The sequence below is a fragment of the Onychostoma macrolepis genome, chromosome 13 (genome assembly GCF_012432095.1).
Source record: "Onychostoma macrolepis isolate SWU-2019 chromosome 13, ASM1243209v1, whole genome shotgun sequence".
Classification (NCBI taxonomy): Eukaryota; Metazoa; Chordata; class Actinopteri; order Cypriniformes; family Cyprinidae; genus Onychostoma; species Onychostoma macrolepis.
In genome coordinates this window covers 5,005,949-5,030,770 of record NC_081167.1, presented here as the reverse complement: position 1 = coordinate 5,030,770, position 24,822 = coordinate 5,005,949, and the positions used below count along the sequence as shown (strand labels likewise).

The window sequence follows — 24,822 nt, the reverse complement described above, 5'->3', positions numbered from 1 at the left end:
AACTCACGTTGTTTGTGATGTTACAACCGCCTCTCCGTTCTTAAGTTGCCAGGTATACATTCCAAGTATAATACACATTAGTAAAAGGATCTATTTTAATTTTTATTTGTCTATATACACCTTGGGTGGCCACGGTACATTATAAAAGTAGCCCAAAAAACCGCAACCCATGGCTCTGTAATTTTTCCCACGACTATATTTTCAAAATAGGCCACGACCCTGGCAACACTGGTTCTCTGTACCCTCATCACACAATGATAGATAACCTTCTGAGCTGCGATGATGACCTTATCAAACAATTAATTTGCGTTAAAAAAATTAACGCGTTAAATTTTTTAGATTAATCGCATGTGTTAACGCGTTAACGTTGACACCCCTATTTTGTATTAGCCTACATTATGCAATTTAACAGTGTTATTCGATGAAACCATATAATTATTAATTAACCGATCATTATTAATTAGCCTCATTGTTTTATATAATGCATTATATTTTTATAAGCAAAAAAATTCTTAATACTTCTTTGTAAATTATTATTTGAAGTAACAAAACCATGGTTACAAAAACAATGATTTTTGGTTTTATTCTTGTTAAAGCTATGGCTAATTTTCGTAAGGGGAGTCGGGACATGGAAACTCAGAGAGAATATTAGATGTGTTGGTAAAATTATTTCCGACATTAAAACACGTTATTAACGTCAGCAGCCAAAAATGTTTCACAGGATTATGAAGTGATGCACGGGCTACGTTTTCACTTTTTCTTTTTTTCCTTAGCGCCGGATTGCTGAATGTCTTTTCACGGCATAGTTGTCTATCGATTATGATCATTTGCATTCAGCCGCAAACATGAGGTGCCACTGGTCGCGGGCGCGGATGCGGGAATGCCGCGTCAAGTTTATTTTTTATTTTTTTGAGTTACTGGGATGGTGCCCCCCTGGAAGTTGGTGCCCTACGCAAACTGCGTACTCTGCGTATAGGGAGCGATGGTACTGCATATACAGTATATATGATGGGTGAGACAATGCTCAAACACACACACACACACACACAAAGACTGATGGTACTCTAGACTCTTTATTGATTGCAAAAGGGCCTGACATGCTAGAGGTATTACAGGTCACGGTATTTGCAAAAGTTGGAACAGAAAGATACGAAGAGCATCACATGGACTGAAGCCACTGGCCCTGCTGTTAGGCCTGTAATGAGGCTCTCACATTCACTACAACAGAGGAATCATATGATGTCCACAGCTAAAGACAGTGTGGAGCACACAAGATTAGGACAGCCTATTATTAAACTAATCAGTGATCTCACAAGTACACTTGTGACCTATCGAATAAAAAATGTTCAGATTTTACTTGGAATTCTGTGAAAGCTTTGCTTTTGTTTTTTCTCAATTAGAGCCTTGTGAGTAACCTGCACTGATTGTCTCTTATTCTCTGAATCTCATGAATGCGATCATTTAAAAAAATAAATAAAATAAAATAATCTGTCATCATTTACTGTCATTCCAACTCTCTTTGTCTTACATAGATTATTATTATTTTTTTTTATATCTAATAAAAAAAAGAAAAAAAGTTTATGTATGCATGTATGTACAGTCAGTGCAGTTTGGTCACCAGCATTCTTCAAAATATCTGTTATTAAGTTCCGCAGAAGACAGAAAGTCATACAGGTTTGAAACAACAAGAGGGACCCATGGAAATGAGAGACAGATGTTTTACTAGTGTCTCAGATTTAATCATATGTATAACAAATTTAGTATGATTCATTTTCATTAACTATCTTTTGCAATTAATCAACATATTCATATTATGCAAAAATACATTAAATCATTCTTAATGTTGTTAATTTAGTGAATAACGGTGAAAAACCTTTTACAATTTTCCACACCAAACTTCAAAATCTGATATACTGCAAACTGTTTTTGTCATTCACCTTTATTTATTTATATAGCGCTTTTAACAATGTTCTTTGGAAAACAGGGAGAATTATTAGGATTTAAAAGTCGTTGTGCCAAAAGGTCAACACAGAAGAAGCCTCTAGTCAATTATTTACTAAACCTTGAATGTTATAATTTTATTTTTAATTATAATTGAAAAAAAAAAAGAAATGTCTCAGCATAATCCTGACCAACATTCTCAGATACTGAATAACTACTACTAGAACTGCACTTGACTGTTTAACTTTAAAGGACTGTAGCTGCTCATAGACTCATAAAGACCTTATGTAGCTCCACCCTTTTTGTCTTTTAGTTTTCCACAGCATGATGGTAAGATTTGATGGATTTATGAATGAATCTTCCAGGTCAACTGACATTTATGACATCTGCTCCAAACGTTACAATGCTCATAAAAACTTTTGTTAACTCTACAGTAACAGGGCTCGCAAAATCGCTAGCCCGACGTGCCGGGGCTATTGTGTTTTCCAGTCGGGCTACCAAAATGTATCACCGCCTGCCAACGGGCTCCTTCAATACAGATCTCCCGCGGGTCCTTAAAAACTCTTAAAGTGAGTTGTATCAAACTTAAGGCCATAAAAAGTTTTAAATACGTTAAATGGTATAAGAAATGTCTTAATTATAATTTCAAGAGGTCTTACAGTTGGGGACGGAAAGATAAGAGTTACGATACGGCAGGATTAAACTTCAAAAGGCAACGATGTCATTGAATAAATATGAGCGCTGCACGTTTAAAGTCAAAACGCGGCGCGGATGTCTTTATGTGAATGTATCTGAAGGGAACCGACTGTCCTCAGAAACGTGTCGCTGGCATTTTAATTTCATTTTAACTATAATTCCTGATAAAGCAGCGTTTATGAGCGCAGAGCTGCTTTGTGTACAGCGTTTCCGGGGAAACAGCAATATTTCAGCGCTCCTAAAGCGCCACTTCGTGGCAGAGAATTAATTTGCATTTCCAATAAGCCTTTCTTGCTGTTTATGGTCAGATCAATGCAAATATCAACTCATGTTTTTACGTAGCAAACACATGGTTGTAAATGAGAAAGAAGCTAATGTGCCTTCTAAAAATCTAAACAATTAAGACAGTAATATTTATACGTTTTAAATTAACATAATTTATATGCTTGATTGATCCCTTTTCATAAAAATGGTCTATAGCCTGAAACGCTGTTGTATAAGATTTTTGTTTTTGTGAAAACCTGTATCTGAACTGTAAATCATGTAATTTTATGGCTCAATACTGTATGTTACCATAGACATTGTTCAACCCCGCTCATTCTGTGTTCATTTTACTTGTGCAGCTCTTAAAATGGGTCATAAATTTCCTTAAATTTATTTTTAAAAATTCTGCAGATACCCTGTAAATAGTGAAATAAAATTCCTTCCTTCATATTTGTCGATATTTGTGTATTGAAAATATTTTTGATTGACATTTAAACTCCTATCTGATTTTCAATATTAAAAAAAAAAAAAAAAAAAAGGTAATTTTTTAGTTTGGGCTAGTTAAATTAATTTTCGGGCTACCAAAATCTGAAGAGTACCTGCCCGATGTGCTTCCAGGGATTTTGAAATTTTGCGAGCCCTGATTAAGTAAATACACTTCACCATCTAATTACTCTTCAACAGTGATGCCACAGAAATATACAAATTTCAAACACAAAATTCTATAGATGGCTGTGGTGCATAAGGTCTATAACAACCAAAGAGAATTAAGTTCGAAACCTCATTATTCCTTAGTATGATGTGGTAAGTGAGCACTGTGCATACACAGTCAAGTACATGACAGAAGAGGTTTTCAGCTCTCACAGGGAGGGCCTGAAGTCCATTGTTATTGTGGAAGCTGCTCAGAGAGTTTATTGTGTACTAATGACCAGGCCCACACAAAAATCTACATCCTCAAAACCTAATATGAAAATGCTGTCTGTTAATAATAAGAGTGTAGCACTGGCAGTTCCATTGAAAGCATTTTTTATGTATTCAGGGTATGTTTACGGAAAACCAAAAGTACCCAAAACATTTTTAGAACTGTTTTTAAAGCAGTGTTGTGTAAATGCCCCCTTAATTTATTCCACAAAATTCTAGAAAATTATTTTTAAAAAATATATAAAGATTATACTTGGAACTTGACTATAGAACATGGTAGACCATGGTTACCCGAAGGGAATGAGACGCTGCGTTGAGACGCTTTGGGGAACTCCTTCAGCGTGACCACGCTCTGAATCACATGTGTAATCAGTCCAATGGAAGGGCGGGCGTGACTTAGCGACCAGGAAGCTTAAAAGCATGTGCGGTGGAACCGATGTCAGCTTCTAGGGGTGAAGCAAACGCTGGCAGGGAAGTCGTAAGTGTGGCACTGAGACACAGCATCTCGTTCCCTTCGGGGAACCATGGTTACATGCGTAACCTGAGACATTCCCCTTCAGGAACTCGAGCTGCGCCGAGACGCTTTGGGAACGAGATGCCCATGCCGCCAGACTGACAAATCCCTGCCTAGTGTGTACTAGGATGAGAGAACAGAAGAGCTGGGAGTGGCTCGCATATCAAGGCCATAGAACCTCACAAACATTAGGGGTGTGGACCAATCCTGCAGCGTTGCATATGTCCTGCATAGACACACCTGCCAAGAAGGCCTTGGAGGCCTCCACACTTCGAGTTGAGTGAGCCTTGACCCCGAGAGGCGAGGGGAGACCAGAGGACTCATAAGAAAGGGAGATGGCATCGACTATCCACTGGCTGAGGGTCTGCTTCATAGCAGTAAAACCCCTCTTAGGGGGACCATAGCACACAAGCAATTGGTCCGCCTTACTCCACAGGGCAGCTCTGTGGACGTCTGTGCCCAGGGCTCACACTGGACACATACAGTTAAGCTTCTGCTGGTCTGGCTCCCTGAAGGGAGGAGGACAGAAGGCCTGTAGTACGATGGGCTGTGGTGTAACAGAGGAAACTTTAGGAACATACCCCACTCGAGGGTACAAAAATGCTTTGGCCATGTCGGGCGCAAAGTCGAGATAAGCAGGGGCCTCTGAAAGGGCCTGTAGATCATCAACTCTCTTCAGAGAGGAAATAGCCAGAAGGAAGGCAGTCTTAATAGCGAGATGTCGATTAGAGATCTCCTCAATAGGCTCGAAGGGAGCCTTGCAGAGAGCCTCTAACACCATAGCCAGGTCCCATGGGGGGACATGGGATCATACTGGGGGCCTCAGCCTCAGCGCACCGTGGGGGAAACGTGTAACTAGGGGGTTCTTGCCCACTGACTGGCCACCAAGAGGGGCGTGGTAGGCCGCAGTGGTCGCCACATAAACTTTAAGGGTGGAGTGTGTCAACCCTGCGGAGAAATGGTCCTGCAGGAACTCCAGAACTGTACCAATCGGGCAGTTGACTGGGTTGAGCTGGTGGTCTCTGCACCATGAAGTGAAAAGTTTCCACTTCAGGGTGTACAGTTTCCTCGTTGAGGGAGCTCTGGATTGGAGGATGGTCTCAACAACCTCGGTTGAGAGACTGTAAGCTATGAGTTGTGCCCCCTCAGGGGCCACACCCACAACTTCCACAGCTCCGGGCGAGGGTGGACAATAGTGCCCCCCGCCTGTAAGAGGAGGTCCCTCTTGATGGGAATCTCCCATGGAGAGCCGTTGAGGAGAGAAATCAGGTCCGAGAACCATACTCGGCCCAGCCAGAATGGGGCTACTAATAGCAGACGGACCCTGTTCAGGCGCACTCTCGCCAGAACTCCTGGGAGAAGAGTGATCGAGGGAAAAGCGTACAGACGAAGTCTCGGCCAAGTCTGCACCATAGCATCCAGTCCCAGAGGAGCTGGAGGAATCAGAGAGAACCAGAGTGCGATGCGATGTCTCCTGAGTCGCAAAGAGGTCCACTTGAGCCTGGCCAAAAACTCTCCATATCTGCTTCACCACCTCGGGGTGAAGCATCCATTCCCCGGGCCTCGGCCCCTGCCTCGAAAGGATGTTTGCTCCCATGTTGAGATGCCCAGGAATATGCACTGCTCTCAGTGAGAGGAGTTTGCGCTGAGACCACACAAGGATCTGGTGCGCCGGCTTGTACAAGGGGCGCGAACACAGACCTCCCTGGTGGTTGATATAAGAGACCACCGATGTGCTGTGCACCAAACCATGGTGACATCTTAGGTCTGAGAGAAAGTGTTTCAGAGCTCGAAACATGGCCAGCATCTCCAGCCAATTGATGTGCCACGTCAGATGGTGGCCGCTCCCCAACCAGTGAGGGATGCATCCGTCGCTAGCGTTACACAGCAAAAAGGAGCTCCCAGCACTGGGCCCTGAGACAAGAACCAAAGTTTCCTCCACATGTCTAAGGCACGTATGCATCGCCTCGTGACCTTGATCGTGCGGAGCGGGTTTCACCTCAGGGAGAACCCCTTGGTCTTGAGCCACCACTGTAGGGGTCTCATGTACAACAGGCCAAAAGGTATCACTTTGGACGCAGCTGCCATCAGACCCAGCAGTCTCTGAAACTGCTTGACAGTGAAACTGCTGTACATGAGACCCCAAGCCAGTCCTCTGACCTGATCTGAGACATGACCTGTTTGAGTGTGAGCATCTTGAACTTCAGTCGCATGACTGAGCGGTTCAACTGATGCAGATCTAAAATAGGACGCAACCCTCCATCCTTCTTTGGAACCATGAAGTACCGGCTGTAGAACCCGGACTCTCTCTGGTGAGGAGGGACCACCTCGATGGCCTCCTTCCTCAACAGAGTGTTTACTTCTTGTTCCATAACCAGAGCCTGCTCGGGGCCGACAAGTGTAGGAATGACCCCGTTGAAACGCGGTGGTGGAGAGCCGAACTGAATACGATTGCCTTTTTCTATCGTGTGCAGGACCCACTGAGACACATTTGGCAGAATTTTCCACGCTGCTAAATAGTCTACTAAGGGAATCAGTCTCTCAAGACTGATCTCTAGTGTAATTGGAGCGGCTAAATCGGTGCCCTGAAGCGGCGCACCGGCAGGGGATGGCCGATCTAGCAGCTCTAGAGACCTCCGAAGAGGTGGCGAGCCTCTCAGCTCCGCTACGTTTCTGGAGTGGAAGTAACTGAAAACAATGCTCGCTGGAGACGGCTGCGCCCTGTAACACTGGCAGGGTTACCAGACCGATCTCCTGAGGGCACCGCTCTACCCCAGTAGAGGCCACCCTCCAAAGTCCTGAGCCACACACGTCAGGACTTCTTCGCCGAGGACTTTCTAGCCTGAATGATGGCCCGCAGATCCGTTTTCCGCTTTGCTGTCCCCGGCTTAGAGTGCCGCTGTTCCCGGCCCCTCTGAGGGGGCGCACGAGAGGCGACACTCTGTTTGTGAGTCTCCCTATATGAGGAGCTGGTATGCAGAGGGGGCTGCTCCCACCCAGCAGCCCCCGTAGCTCGAGAGTGGCGAGGGAGGAACCGCTGAAATGCCGCCGCTTGTTTATGGGCCTCCTGGTACCTGTCGACCACAGAATTGACGGCGTCGCCAAACAGGCCAGAAGGCTCAAGCAGGGCGTCCATGAGGCAGACCCTGTCTTTCTCTCTCATGTCTGAGAGGGTCAGCCACAAATGCCTCTCCGCTGCCACCATAGCTGCCATGGAGCGCCCAATGGCACGGGCGGTCTCCTTAGTGGCACGAAGAGACAAGTCAGCGGTTCGCCTAAATTAAAGGGATAGTTCACCCAAAAATTAAAATGCTGTCATCGTTTACTCACCCTCAAGTAGTTCTAAACCTGTATGAATGTCTTTGTTCTGCTAAGCACAAAGGAAGATATTCTGAAGAATGTGGGAAACAGAGCAGTTCTGGGGAACTATTGACTTCCATAGTATTATTTTTTTCCTACTATGGAAGTCAATAGTGCCCCAAAACAGCCTGGTTACAAACCTTCTTCAAAATATCTTCCTTTGTGTTCGGCAGAACAAAGAAATTCATACAGGTTTGGAACTACTTGAGGGTGAGTAAATGATGACAGAATTTTCATTTTTGGGTGAGCTATCCCTTTAATCTCCTCGCCCTCATCCAACTCCTTCAGCAGATCGGCTTGGTACGCCTGTAACACAGCCATTGTGTGCAGACATGCCCCAGCCTGACCTGCTGCCACATACCATTTGCCCACCAGCGCAGATGTCGTATGTAATGGCTTGGTGGGCAATGCCGGAGCCTTCAGAGACGACGCCACACCGGGGGACAAATAGCTCGTAAGCATCTGTTCCACCCGGGGCATCGATCTGTAGCCGCGCTCACTCAACCCCCGCCATATTACCATAGTAGGCGGGCCAAGAATGGCCTGGCCCATGATCTCGATACCTCAGTGTGGAGATCGGAGAAAAACAGGAGGCTCCGGTGTGGAGGTGGTGGCCTTGCCCGCAGAAAGCGCTCATCCAACTTGCTTTTCTGCGTCTCGGACTGTTTCTCAGCGGGCTACTCAATGTTCAATTTGGCCACAGCACAAGTCACCACCTCCAGAAGCTTCTCATAGTGGGGCGATTGAGGGGGCGAATCCTCATCGATGCTTACGACATCGACCTCCTCAGAGGAAGAGAGGCGAAGCGTTGAGCCCTCACCCCGAGGGGAAGAAACCGCAGAGCGGGCCTCCGATCCCAGAGAGAGGGCACCAGATCTGGCGTGTGAGGAAGAAAATAGGGACTCGCCCTTCTCCGTTCCCTCTGCCAGTTCGACTTGCGAACCCCACGAGCGCAGCTGCCGCTCTGCCTCGGCAGAAGCGGGGCCAGTACCGTGAGGAACGCTGGTGAAGGCTCCCTCCTCGAAGAGAGCCTTCCGGGAGCAAAGCATACGCACGGGAAGCCGCTCCCTCGAGAGCAGACTCTGCGTGCTCCCGAGCAGACCATACACACACAGCTTGTAACGCGATCTGCTATCGCCCTTGGAGAGTTTTGCTGAAGCTTGAATTTTTTCTACAGACAAAACAGAGAGGATGACAGTACACACACAGAGCGCTTGCTGAATGACAGAAAGCTGATGCCGGTTCCAACGCATATGCTTTTAAGCTTCCTGGTCGCTACGTCACCCTGCCTGTGACGTCTCGCTCTTCCATTGGACTGATTACACATGTGATTCAGGGTGTGGTCATGCTGAAGGCGTTCCCCAAAGTAGTAAATAATAAATTTGTTGTCAAAATTCAGGGTGTTTTTTCTGTTTTCTGAAAGCTGTGTTTTACAAATAAACTAAATAAAAAAATTGATAAATAAAAAAAATCTTTAAAAAGTGTCTATCATACTGTAAGATGATCAGCATTAACAGGATGAACAGATATGAAACATCATATGAAATGCAATGTGTCTTGGTTGATTGATCTCACGTTCTGAACCATAATCAATGGTCAGTGAGAAAAAAAACAGAAAAAAAACATTGAGTATTGACACAAAAGAATTTGAAAGCTAAAATGCATGCAAATTCGAAGCACTGCTTGATATGCATCACAGGCCAAGACGGAATCTGGCACACATGGTTTGTAGAGAGACTGATGTTGAAACGGTGCCTGAGAAAAATCCTGCTGCCCAGCTGAGGTTAACCATCAGCCGGCAGCCTGTGAGAGAGCGCTGCTGCACTCATGCAGAAAACATTCCCAAAATGCGACACATTCACCCTCCTCCAGTCCCCCTCCCGACCGACTGCATGCCCCTGGAGGTTGGCTCTGACGTCAGTAGCTGAGCTGGGCCGGCTGCCAACCCTGTGGGCCCTTGATGGATGTGATGGGTCGAGTGGAGCGGGCCGTGGCATGAAGCATGCTGTGCACAGAAAAGCCAGTCCCGCTTAAACAGCCCTAATGACCCGTAAGGACGCAGCAGGCCCCCTTCGTACTTTAACCAGTGCACTAACCCTTTAGCCTTCTGCAAGCTTTGCTGCTCAGGTTACATACACACAGACACATGCACAGGAGAAGTGTGCACATCAAGTGTATTGATGTAGTTTGGTTGATGCAATGACTAATGTTACACCAACCAATAATCTAAATCAAAACAGAACTTTATTGTGCCATATAGATTCCTGTCCATATGGAAAAGATACAGTATATGGCTATTAGATTAAGATATTAAAATTGAATTTAATTAATGCATGTTTTGCCTTAGATGTGTACAATATTTGTAGTAATGAGCCTGTATTACATTTCTGAAATGTACAACCAATATCTATCCAAATAGAAATATGCAGCACGTGTATGTTACTATAAAGAGTAAAAGTTTAATATAATTTTAATTATGCATTAATTTTAATATAAAGGTCTCAGCCACTAATATGTTCTCAGTTTCTTTAGGATCAGTGTTATTTTAGTATCACTGATATGCTAGTATATTTTTATTAATATTTTAAATTAGTTTTTATTTGTATGTTTTCTCAATTAATCTTTAAGTTAGAATATTTATAGTATAGTATAGTGTAGAATAGAATATAATAGAATAGAACAGAGTAGTATTTTTGTGCTCTGTAATTTTTATTAGCTTTTGTTTTAAAAATGTCTATATAGTTCATATTTATTTTAATTTCAGTTTTAGTTTAGTTGTTTTAGTGCTAAAATAAAACAAGTGTTAACACAAAACAGTAAAAGTTTACTTTATAAAAGTAAAAAGACAAAAAAGAATTTGCTCTTTAAATTGAATATTGAAAATGCACTGAAATTACCATAAATTGCTGAGGCTCAGCATAATACATAGAGAAAACACAGGGCCAGATATTATAATAATACTAGCCATATTACCAAGGGACATAATTTGTGCCAAAATACCATAGTTTGAGTGGATAAACAACCTTTGACATCAGCAAAAAGAAAAAAATGATATGAGAAGTGCTTTTTACTCCTCTGAATAACCGATTTAAAGCATATTATTTTAAGTCAATTCATTTTGATATGTACAATTATATGGTTAGCTGTATTTCACCTCAACTAATTGTTTCATTTTTAGATTGTTTTTTTAGGACAAAACCAGGGACCCATCAGCTGAGAACCACTGTTATATGGTTATATACTTAGCATACAGGACGTTAAGCAGCAAATAAGCATAGAAACAAAACGCATTCATAATATGTCCATAATATGTCCATCCCCAAAATTAAAGACATCGTCAAAGCAAGTAAACACAGCACTATTTTTAGAGCATAGGGCTCTTATTGAAGAATATTGGAACACACGGCCATGAGTCCGTACCTGCAGGCTGGCTGCTGTTCTTCCGTTTCAGCCATCTGTCTACGGTCTCCGCACTCACGCTCTCCAGCACAAACTCATCCAGCATCTGCGGGTGGAGGGAGAGATAAGCCTTCACTTTCTCATCCGTCAGACCTGCAACAGAGTGATCAAAATTAGTTTATTCGCCTCACATTCATTCACAATAAAAGAACATCAGCCCAGTGTGAAAATATCAGGATCTTGTCACTGCATGTCCCTGTCGCGATTCTACATGGTTACATGTGGTTGTCCATTGTTACTATTTCTAAAGAGAACATACCTATACTGGCAAAATATATGTATGGGTTTGTTCCATTACCTAGGTCATACAAAGCTGCCATTAAATGAGGGGTGAAATAATAACTGCATTCGAAAAAAATAATAATAAAAAGCCAGGCTTTATAACTGCATGTATTTTTCCTTGTAAACAACAACAAACAGTGTATATGGGTGACTTAGGTAAGATTCTAATTCACAGAAAGTGTGTATAGTCTGCCAGAAGGACACTACAAATGGCACAGGGAACAAGTTTGCAAAATATCACTTCACTGGAAACGTACATGGAAATGGACAGATGGGCTTGACATTTTTATTCAGCTTCATTCATGACAGGACTCGAGAGTAGTCACTAGACTGTTGTACTTGACTATATAGGACAGCATACACATACAAATTACACAAATGAAATTATATTGGACTGTACTGTATACTGACACCTGTTGGTGCAGCTGCATGATGTTTTTATTTATTAGTCTTTTGATCTGTTCATAAGAATGTGATCATATGAGAAGATTTTAAGCTCTTGTTCACATTTAATTTAGCCAGTCAATTAAATTAAGAATTATTTTCTTATTTACAATCACGGCCTGGCAGCTAAATATACAGGTAAACTTTTATGCTACCTTCTTACTGTTTTTTGCAGTTTACCTTATTATCTCCTTTAGATCAAAAAAACAAAAAAGTACCTGCCTACATCACAATTTTTAATCACCACTTACGTACTGGGGTGCTGCAAGGCTCTGTGCTGGGACCACTCTTATTATGCAGCTCAGTGTGTTTATAGTAATGGAGTCTTCTCCAGCAAGCAAGAAGGCCCTTATAGAGACACAGGAAGAAGATGGACAAGCTGACTGTGCTTAATAGGCAATTAAGTGTTTGAGAGCTCACTAAGTGCTGTTGTTCATTGTCTTTGTTGTTGGGGCAAACATCCATTTACTAGGCTATTGCTGAAGCCAAGCACATTTCAGTTAGCGAACAACAAAACAACCCATGCTTTTGTGGGTAGTTCTAGTAGAACTCCTTCCTTTTTTTTTTTAGGCTCTGCTTGTACCATGCTTAACCCTTGCAGCCCTTGCACCCCTTCCATAAGTAATATTTAAATGTGTTCAACTTTCTGCTAAATATAAATTGCAATTATTCATGAGCATTTATGTTTTGTTTTTATTTATTTTTATTTTTTGTAAAATGCCACGATGGACTCAACTAAACCAAACACTTTAAGCATATGTGTGGCTTGACTAAATGTGCAAACTCGGGGGAAACACAGCTGGGAGGCATGTGTTCCACACTATACAAACACGCACACGCACACACACACACACACACACACACACACACACACACGCACGCATGCAGACACACACACACACACACACACACACACACACGTTAGCAGGAAGATATTGAGACCCAAACTAGCCCACAAGAGCTCCCACAAGCAGACAAAGGGTAGTAAGAGGCTACAGCCTGTTTTGGTGCACAACAAAAGACAAAACAGATGAGAATGGCAGAGCCTCCACTCTTTGAACACTAAATCCAAACCAGATGTGAAAAATATTCATATCCATACTCAGCCTTGGACACAAAGAGCTGTATACAGTATCTTGCAGAGGTTGCACAAGTAATCATTATACGTCAGACTACAACCCTCACCTAATTCCACCGTGGCGTATCCCAGTCTCAAAGCGGAAGGAGATGAATGCAAAATTTTAAATAATATCTGTCCACAAAGTCTGAGTGTGATGCAGCCTATAATCATAAAAAACACAGCATTTCTTCCTTTAGGACAAAGGAGAAATGGTTTTTCACTACTACCGTCACCTGATGGACTTTTGGATGTACTGGGTTGTAAATTATCTGTTAGCTATGTGTTAGTTTTCAACAATCACAATATCACAATTATGTGAAAAGGGATGTAAATTTATGCATTTCAATTAAATGTAAATTTTAATCTATTTTGATATTTTCTAACTTTTCTAATATAAAACTGCAAATTTATTAGACAAATAATCATAATGTAGCACTTTAGAATAGGGACCAATTCTCACTAGTTGCTTATTAGCATGCCTAATAATAACATATTGGCTGTTTATTAGTGCTTATAAAGCACATATTCTGCATGACCATATTCTACATCCCTAATCCTACCCAATAATACCTAAACTTAACACCTTCCTACTAACTATTAATAAGCAGCAAATTAGGAGTTTATTGAGGCAAAAGTCAAAGTTAATGGTTTGTTAATGGCGAGAATTGGACCATAAAAATAAAGCGTGACCAATCATAATACATTTTTAGAAGAGTTTGTTTTCAATTGTTAATCATTTTATAGCTTTGTTTCACTTTCCATCCTTTTTTCCCCATCCTGTGTTTTGTAATGCAACACCAGTAACTATGAACAATGTATTTGATTAATTAGGCTATGTGATGTATTAGTTGTTTTGTTTTGCTCTAAAACATGCATTCTGTTTGACAAAATTACAGAAATGATATTATGAAAAATGTAAAAGTTGTTTAAAACTTCAATTGACCTTAATTCTCCATCTTTGCTCACAGAGAAATGGCTAACTTAGCTCTTCATTACTATCCTATTAGGCATCATGTTCATTTTCTTGATATTTTGTAAATAATCAAATTGTAATAAGTTCACATAAGTTACACAAAATGCCTGAATTAGATTTTTCTTCTGATCTTTTGGTAAGCCCTTTTACAGAAATACTTTCTTAAATTATAACACATGCATATTCATATTTTAAACATTACAGGGATCAAAAGGTACTGCCGAACAGGAATGGCCCATCCTATGAATTATTCCACTAGACTACATTTAGAATCTCTCGGTTCTTTCAATAAACTCTCATTCACATATCTTTTCTGGTCTATTTTTGCAGGAGAACTTTAAAATGTTATTTTTTAACCGTCCCTTCTAAATCCTATTAGAATGCTTTTACTGTTAGAATGTATATAAAAAACAGAAGCATGGTAAACACTTTATTTTATCTGTGAAAATGCTGGAAAGCATTTTGAATTATCTGTAAATATATATATTTTTTTAACTTCTGTAAATTAAGGGAAATGTTAGGTTAAAGCAACCTTTGATAGTTGGTTTTAGCTCAAGGGGAAAAAGCATGGTGATGTATGGAGACACAGGTCTGTATACACAGAGAGAGACACAGCAGAAGAAAAAAAAAAAAAAAATAGGAGGGGGCTGGGGGCTGCTGCCGACTGACGCTGTCCAGACACGAGACACAGCTCTTCAGGAGCGCAACGCCTCACGAGACTCCCAGAGCCAGTGCTGACGCACATGGGCAGAGAACACTGCTTCATAAATCAGACACTGGAGGGGACGCAGACACACAGGCTGAGTGCGAGAAGAGAGAAATTACACTCGCCGGCTTTCTGTGAGGTTTGCTGCAGCATGAACTTACACATTACAAATAATTGCTGTTTGTGTCTCTCTTCAGATTAAAACATATACATGTTGTATGTTTTATGACATATCAATGACTAGTTAAATACTTTTGGGAAGACAACCATATGCTATGGCATGAAATTTCTATGGCTTATTCTTTTATTATTATTTTGCATGCATTTTGAACATTTTAACAATGACTACATGGAATACTTGTTCCTTTAAAAATGCATGTCACATCACACCAGAAAGGTGATTAAAATTGTGAAAAACATTTCATTTGGCACCACCAGCAACACAAAATTGATGTATGCAAAAAAAAATTCAACCCTTTACTATTGGTTGGCAAACCCCAAACTCATGCCATTGGTTAAGCTGATGTCAACGTGTCTGGTTGGTCGGGATGCTCAAACTAATAGAGGAATGCTTTAAAAGTGCCACATACTCTAAATGTTTTTGGAAAAATAATTCTACAAAAAAGTTGTTTTTACATATTAAACTGAGATAAAAACAAACAAACAAACTGAAAACATGAACACATCCTAGTTAGTTCACCTAAAAGTGAAAATTCTTCCATAATTTTTTTCCATCATCAATTGTTTCAAACCTCTATGAGTTTCTTTCTTCTGATGAACACAAAAGAAAATATTTGTTAACCGAACAGTTGCTGGTAACTCAATGGCTACCAGTAACTGTTTAGTTACCATATTCTTAAAAATATCATATTTCATGTTCAACAAAAGAGAGAAAGTCATACAGGTTTGAAACAACTTGAGTGTGAGTAAATGATGACAGAATTTTCAGTTTCTAGGTGAAGACAAATGGAGCACAGTCGCATCACATATTTATGCACACATAATTGTAAATTTTAATCTAAAATCTTGATGTTAAATCCCCCATGTGAGTCACCACTACTCATAATACTTCCTCTCATTATCCTAGTCATTTTTAAAGGCTGCATAACAGAAAAAGTAGGGCACATATCAGCAGCCCTTTGGCACACCATTACAAAGTCCACCTTGAAGTGTTACTGTACCATTTTTTTTTATTTTATTTTTTTTATTGTTTGTTGTGTTACGGCAAAATGAGCTGTAAAAAAAATATTAGTGGTCTAATCACATGCAACATCATCAAAGCTTCTGCATGCATCACATGACGCCAGAGATCACAACAGCAAACCAAAGCAACAGCCCAAAACCACAAAGCACTCAAGACTCACCACCCTTTCTATCCCTGCATAACACTTTAAACGGCCAATAGCGATCACTGGACTGCCGTGCCCCATGGGGTTTTTTCTCTACGAAGACAAAAACAACCTTTTTCACTTCTCCAAACTGAACTGAACTTTAACGAATGTTATCGTAGCAATACTGGAATGGAAGTCAGCTTTAGTTTCTTGGTTGCACATGTGAAGGTGAAGCCACATTCAAAGAAATACTAAGTGATATTTAATGTACGGTAGTGTATTAAATTAATTAATTAATATTAATATATTTAATGTACAGTAATTTTATAGTTATTAGTGGTGTTTGCTAAGTCAAGCTTTACTACAATTGCTCACACTGAGGGTTTGGGATTTTACAGCACTCTAAGTATTAGACTTCAGCATCATCCCACAGAATTTGCATGACAGAAATGAATGGAAAAATTAAAAATGAAAACATGCTGCCTGCTCAGAAGAAGCGTGCTAGACATACTTTTCACCTGGCACATCATGAAACCAGGCAAAAGTCCATAGACTTACACTGAAGGAGGGACCCGAGACATAGGCGATTTAGAGGTAGGCTCTTCAGACAGCCAACAAAAACCATGTATTTTTGCACTATTTAAAACTGAATTACAAATACCTTTTTTAGTAAAATTTGTCTTCTGACTTTGAAGTGAATTTCAGGTAGCAAAAAATTATATAGAATTGTAATTTGAATTTCAACTACAGTCAAATTCAAAAACTACATATCAGGAATATCATCAGATATTATAGAGAGATAGAGAGAGCGAGAGCGAGAGAGAGAGAGAGAGAGAGAGAGACTGTGTGACATACTGGGTGAAAGCTTTTTGAATTTGAAGATCAGGGTAAATTTGACTTATTAAGAAAAATGTACACATCTTCATTCTGTTCAAAAGTTTTCACCCCTCGGCTCTTCATGCATCATTTTTCTTTCTGAAGCATCAGTGAGCATTTGAACCTTCTGTAATAGTTGCATGTAAGTCCCTCAGTTGTCCTCAGTGTGAAAAGATGGATCTCAAAATCATACAGTCATTGTTGGAAAGGGTTCAAATACACAAAAATGCTGAAAAACCCCAGAATTTGTGGGACCTGAAGGGAAGAACAGCAGGCAGTTGAACTGTTCAGGACAAACAAGGGACTCATAAACAACTATTATTAAACAAAAAAAATAGTGGTCGACCGATATATCGCCAACCCCGATATATCGGCCAATATTTGGCATTTTTCAAATATCCGCATCGCCCAATAAGTTTTTCTGTTTGGCCAATGTGTTCGAGGCGGCACACAGTGCTTACATTCTGACTTTTTTTCTCAAAATTGCGTGATATAAATTTGCAATTGCGAGTTAAAAAGTCATAATTGTGAGATATAAACTTAAATTCTGAAAAATAAAGTCAGAATTGTGAGATATAAACTCGCAATTGCGAGAAAAAAGTCTGAACTGTGAGTTTTTATCTCGCAATTGTGACTTTATAAATCGTAATTCTGACTTATAACTCGCAATTGTGAGTTTATATCACGCAACTCTGAGAAAAAAAGTCAGAATTGTGAGACTTTATATCTCGCAATTCTGACTTTATAACTCACAATTGTGAGTTTATATTTCACAATTCTGTGAAAAAAAGTGTAAGATAAAAATCAATAACCTTTTTCTTTTTTTATTCAGTGTCGGAAATGGGCTTCCATAGTTCTGTCTAAATAAGGGCGTAACCATGGTATAGATATTGGGGGGGTCCAAATGTGTCCAAATGTACTGTCTTATGTTTTATAATCACTTACAGAGGAAGTTTGGTCCCATCAGGCTAACATGACAGTCACGACTGCCGCTGTAAGCTTTTCTTTTTGTTTTGTTTTCGCCCGCGATCTTTACAACACACATTATATTACATATTTCATGGCACACTCGTTATATGCGTTTTTGGAGCCACCTATTGTTGTGGGTGTATTATTGACATGTCAAAGTCTAGACCCCGAATATAAGACGACCGCGTTTTTTCAGATGTATTTCCAAGAAAAAAACATTGTCTTATATTCGGGACAATACGGTATATTTTTATTAAACTTTGTCTTCTAAAGTATAAGTATGTTTTTTTTCACATTTAGTTTTTAATCCACTTTCAAATTATTTAAAATTTCATAAATATTAATTAAAATAAATCAAATTATATCAGCTTTATATCGGCCATCGGCCACCCTGCTTTCCAAGATATCAGCATTGGCATCGACTGTCAAAAAACCCGTATCGGTCGACCACTACAAAAAAACACAGCTGTGGATCATTCAGGTAACAACACAGTATTAAGAATCAAGTGTATGTAAACTTTTGAACAGGGTCATTTTTGTAAATTCAACTATTATTTTCTCTTGTGGACTATATGTAAATGTCTTTTATGTGAAATATCTTATTGAGGTCAGTACTAAATTAAAAATAACATGAATTTTATACGATCCCTCTTATTTTGGTAAAATAATTAACATTTTGCAGATTCTGCAAGGTGTATATAAACTTTTGACTTCGACTTAATATATATATATATTAACTATTAACTTTTTTCAATTAACTATTGCGTGAAATATTTACAGTATTATCATGTATAGTGAAAAGCATTATACAAATAAATTTGAATTAAATTACAAAATAATAGGCATAATAATATTAATAATAATACATGCAATTTCAAAGTTGATTTGGCACAAACCTAGCATTAAATAAAATTTCACTATTGCGTGCAAAATTCCAAATCAAATTTCAATTCAACATGCTGTACGGCCAATTAATTTCAAATCTACTGTATAAACCGAAAGGAAGCCAATTCTTAAACTCTGAATTTTGTCCAACCACCCACACAACACTGGTACTGTGAGTTTTTGCAATGCCACCTAAAATATTCTTCATAAAATGTAAAGACCTAGCTTTATATTACTGCACTATTTTCTGCCATATGAAGCCATGGCACACAGCACTTCAGAAATGTTCCCATTATTTATTCATTTGCTAAGAAGATTCACTTATCCAGGGAGGCTGACACTTTTCACACTTTCTCTTGTGTGGCATCTTCCAGACATGGGGAAGTTATCATGGCATAACATGGACAAAGAAAAGGTTCAAACAAAACAGCGGCATTCGTTGCGTCCCCTGCCAATGGTTCTTGGAAAGAGCTGGATACACATCAGTCCAGAACATTACTCTTGGGTTGCAAAATCACTTACTTCACACAGTTGAAGTACAAGCAAAGCTCTGGTTCTGTTTTTTTTTTTTTTTTCACAGTGGGCAAAAAACACAAAAACAAGGAGAACTACGATCAAATGATGAGAGTGGTGATATGTAGACGTAGGCGCTGATAATGTCTCTTAAACAGCCCACGCTGTCCTTGAACACAAAGAGCATTTGTTCCTAATGAACATTTGAAACTCAAGCAAGCAACTATAAACTGTAGATAAGTGACATAGTGATGTTATGATACCAGAGTTAAGACAGCAATGTGATCTTACAGACATTCCCCTTTCAGTTTGTTCTTTTAAACAACACAGTCATAGAAGTGAATTTGTAATATCAACCAAGATTACATTTTGATAGCAGTGTTTCCAAGTACCAGATAATTTGTGGCTATGCAGATCTTCCAATTTGAAATTAGATATGAATTTCCTTAAGCCGTAAATGAATAGTGTTAGTCAGAGTATGTTTAGGCTTCAGATTTTGCTTCTATATAAGTGAAATGCTGCAGCTGTAGTAGCACAAAGTGTGGCAAATGGTGACAAGATGCCAAGAACACAAAATGTATACATTGAATGTAATTCACAATTGACTGCCAAATGCACAACTGTAAATGCTTTTCTGTTATCATAACACTTGGTGTACATCTTATTTTTCGTTTTCATTAATTATCATGGTCACTGTGCTGTGTAGAGGAGGCTAAAATCGGTTACATGTGTTTAAAGAAGAAAAGACTAATTCAGTATGCAAATAAATATAAGAAGCAGTTGCAATTTTGTAAGCAAATGTTAGGAGGTGTCATCAACGTTTTGAATGCTGAACATTATATCAGTCAATGGTGAGATTTTCAAACTTCAATATATATTGTTTTTAGTATTCTAGCCTGGTCTGCCTCAACGGTTTAGCAATGCTCGTCAATGTCAAAGTTATTGAGATGGCCAATTAAATCAAAGTAGGCGGGATTTACTGTTCACAGAAACAAGAGCACGAATTCCAGCAAGAAGCATCAGTTTTACGTTGAAAGAGAGAAGATAGAAAATAGCAATATGGAAGTAGAGAAACATTTAATATTTGACAACTGTTTTATGATAGAAATGCCCACGGAACGTTGGCTAAACGTCTGATGCACATGGTGCACAAAAGTGGAAACACTTCAGGAGTTTCAAAGTCTCCGTCGGATTCATAGACATAATATACGTAGACGCCTCATAGACTGATGCTGCCTATTGGAGCTGACGTACAGCGCGGCCGCCATCTTTGATGGGTCTCCAATGCGCCCCCTCTGCATTTATTTCTACTGAGGAATGTGTATCCCCAACTACAATAATCATAACTCCCCGAATTTTTACCGGATTTTCACACGGTTTGGTTTGTTATACTCTTTAGCAAAGACATGGTAGGCTATGCCATATTGATAAATGTATAAATGAATGAATTTTATATTTTAATAAAGAAACAAGTTTGATTGTTCATTTGAATTTATTTCTCTCTCTCTCTCTCTCTCTCTCACGCACACACTCACTCACACACACACTCACTCACGTACACATGTGAAAAGAACTTAAAATAATAGTGGAAACAACTTAAAATACGCCATAATGTTTGCTCATAAAGGTAAGAGTAATACATCATTCGGAACTGTAAAGGGTCTACTTTTATTTGTGTGCATTCACAATATCAAAAAAAACCTTGTGCTTTTATTAAAATAAATAGGAAAACAGAGGATAGGCTTGCCGTCTCGTCTTGAGGAGCACTTCAATGATGAACCGAAACTCAACGAATTGAGTCACAAATATAAATATATCTAATAGAAAGCTTTAAATTACTACTTTAAAATGAAATAATTCAAATCGAAAACAAAAACTCTTTCATTATGTAATCCGTAAAGATGCATTTCTCTCTAAAGGCTCATCCAATGAGGAGATGGCAAGCCATTTTTCATCACCGTCTAAAATATAAAAATAAGGAAAAGCCTAAAACAGGCCCGATTATATTTTTTCTGATTTTTACGTTGATCTGCTCTTAATTTCTTAACGTTTAAAGGATTTTCTGCAACGTAATTTTGTCTGCATGTGAATTATTTATTAGCCTATTTTTTAATCCATGCAGCAAAATGCTTTAAAATCAGCTGTAAAAATTACTTTATTGCATTCCAGATGATTTTAAAGAACTTTTCTCTATAAATTTTATGGGTAGCTTGAATGTAAAACATTGTCATGACTTTCGTTGTATTCCCATTTGTAAAATAGGCTACAAATTAATTGTGGTAGTCTAACCTGACCTGTTTATAAGCAGAAATGGACTTTGGCATGCAAAAGACTGATACGTTCATTATTAATGGCATGGCTGGTTCGGTCGACAGAAATATGGCTATAATCTACTGCTGAAATGTTTGCGGGACAAATCACAGGTCAGTCTGAGCGCTCATGGTACGCACAGTGCGTCCAGCCGTACACCTGCAGGCGCCACTGACCACAAATGACACAAGCATGAAATGATGGTTCTCAACTCCGAATTGGGTTTCTGCAATGTGCTCCCCGAGTAAGAACACATCCTCTGAAAGTTGAAGAACAGAAAAAAAAAAAACAGCAAGAGATAATGAGAGAGTACCAGTTCCTGCTGTAATAATGTTACACGCAAGTAACTTTAGTTACGGCGACATAATATTATAAATAGTAAAATAACCAAAATTATTGTTCAATCTTACTTGTGAAAGGTAATCCCACGCGATCTGGTATCTGCGCGGGTTATTGCAACAGTAAACTGCACAAAATATGGGCATAAATTGCTCGCTCTCCATTGACTCCGGTGCTAGCGTAGAGTGAGACCCAACCAATATGGCGGCGACGCTGGATTACGTTCCAGCATGTCATGAGGCGTCTACGTATATTACATCTATGGTCGGATTAGTTGAATTATGCAGGATTTCCAGGAGACGTGTGTCGCGTTCTTTAATGTTCCGCCTGGAAACAAAGATGCCGTGATACCAAACCCCCTCACGAAAGAAGAAAGCCATCGCGTTTACAACTGTGACGACAAACGCTTAATAAACACTGGATTTTCAAAAGTATGTGAAATATTTAAAGTTCGCGGCATAGAATCTTTAAAATACGTCCGAGAGTTTTACACACTGGTCTGTTATTGTGGCGACATTTCCACCCCCCGAAACTTGACGCTGAACAAAACGAACTGTGATTGGTTGTTTGACATGTCGGTGACGTGTCGAGACAAGAAATGTTTTGCATTTTCAACATATCAGGTTTACAAATAAAAGTGCATGTGTGCACAATATTATTTGCCATGTTTTATTTGTAAAATGTTATTTGCAAATTAGTTCAAAATGATTACTTCCCAACTTGAAATAGACCTAGAATTTCCTTCACCATTCAATTTCTTTATGCTTTAAAGTCTAAATAGACAGAAGTATAATTCTTTATTAAACTGCATATTATGTACAGTTTGCACATGATACTAGAGCCTACTGTAAGTTTAATGTTTGACATGATAAATACAGAGCTACTTTGAAAACACTGGAATGAAAAAAAGTCAATCTTTTTTTTTTTTTTTTTTAACTTTAGATCCGGCTTGTGGGAAATCGTTTCAAAGGGATCTGGTTTCATCCGCTGTCTTAGTGACATTTGCTGTTTATTTCATCGACCCGAGATTCCTCCGAGCAGCTCTTCATCTATTTGCACATGCAATAAGAGTACATGTGACGTGATTGAACATCAGACCTCTGGGACCAGTGCTATCTCACGGGCTTAAAACAGATGCCTCTCGGCCCACGCGGCTCCCAGCTGATGTGGCCCCTGCTGCTCGGATCAGAGATGGTACGCATACAGTTGGCCCCTAATTAGGAGATAAAGCCCTGCCTTTAATGCAGTGAGGTTTAAAGTTCAGCTTTTGTATTTGTTCAAAAATCACTCAGTCAAAAGTGTTCCCTCTTGGGATAATGATATGCCTAAATGACGTCACCCTTACTCAGTATGCTTCTGATGAATCAACTCATCGTCAACACTAAGTCATCCAATTATACTGTGGTTGTGACCTAAGAGAGCTGGAACAAGTTACCATGTTTGGAGTGTGTAATAGAGTTTAGACACTGGATATTCACAACCGCTGTCTCATCCCCTCAAATAAAAACGTAATTTGTTTATTTAGTGGAAATGGCCGCATGCTTCGATGGATGGGAATATAAATATTTAGTTTCATATTACATGGCTGATACAGGAAGAACGTGACATATATTGAAAATCTATATTAATAGTGACAGATGGTGCTCTTTATTTATACACCTCAAAATAATGTACATATTACGGTAATTTGAGAACTGGAGAGTGTATATGACCATAAGTATGTGGACACCCATATGTTTTGCATTTTATTTTAAAGGCGCCATAGAATGCATTGATACAATAAAGTATCAATTAAATTGTTCTCTAATATCTACATAGAAGGTATGTGGCTTAGGTAAGGGCAAAAATTCTCCAGAAACGGTTTTACATGTGCATTTACAACTCTAGGATTTCTCCCTAGAATGAAATGGTCTGTTATTGGTTTATTTGTAAGGGTCATGAATAATAATGTTGAGCTCTGCTCTGATTGGCTGTTTCACAGTGCGGCTCAATGTTGACCTCTACTCTAATTGGCTCTTTCAAAGTGCAGCTCATTTCAGCTCATTTCTAACACAGCAGGAAGGAAACACAGGGAGGAAAATATATATTTCAATACTTTCTCTCGCAGTTATATCGTCGGGTAATTATACTGTATATAAAATGCGGGCATCAGGGAGCCGCTATTAATATTCAGGGCACTGAAACTGCTTTCAAATGCACGATCGCTTTTTACTTTCACTTTCACTTTTGAGATTCGCGATCACACAAACTCTGTTTATACTATGGAGCAGCAGTACTTACCACACATTTTACAAAATCAGATGCTTGTCAGTGGTGCTCAAGATCTGTAAATCATTTGCCATCATCCTCAGTCATCTCTCCTTACTCTGTTTATGTGGTAAGTGAAATCTTATGTACTGCAGTGTAAAGCCCGGTACACACCAAGCCGACGCCGACAAACTAGTGGCGACGAAAGCAGACTGCGGGGTCGGCTCACATCGGCAGCGCCTGGGTCCAAAGTTGCCCTGACACACCAAGCCGACGCTCGACACCCGACGCCCAAGTAGCACGTCCGTTCTGCGCCTTTCTCGCGCACTGGTTCGCCAGCTGAACAGCCAATCAGAATGATCAAATGGCCCGACTGACCGATGAGCTCCGACGCCGATTCAACATGTCGAATCGGCCGAAAAAAAGCCGACGAGGACCAACTTCAGCCGACGGCGCAGAACACACTGAGAAAACTTAGTCGGCCGACGAACAAAAACTGCCCGACGGACAACCGTCGGCTTGGTGTGTACCGGGCTTAACAGGCTACCGCTAGCAAGGAGCTAACCATGTCCATTTAGTGGCTCGCGTTATTTTATTAGAATGCTTTCTGTGCCTTTCTGAATAGAATACAGACAGCAAACCATCCCTGCACTTCACATCCCCTGCACAGCC

At 39.9% G+C, this 24,822-nt stretch overlaps 1 protein-coding gene across 4 annotated transcripts in view; it reads right to left on the bottom strand.

The window, feature by feature from the left end:
- The window catches only part of pde10a (phosphodiesterase 10A), a 104,687-nt gene that overhangs the window by 56,056 nt on the left and 23,809 nt on the right, over window positions 1–24,822 (bottom strand). For all 4 annotated transcript variants that reach the window (XM_058795291.1, XM_058795292.1, XM_058795293.1 and 1 more), the window contains exon 2: window positions 11,117–11,248. In XM_058795291.1, the coding sequence (XP_058651274.1) occupies window positions 11,117–11,248 (132 nt within the window). The remainder of the gene's footprint in view (window positions 1–11,116; window positions 11,249–24,822) is intronic.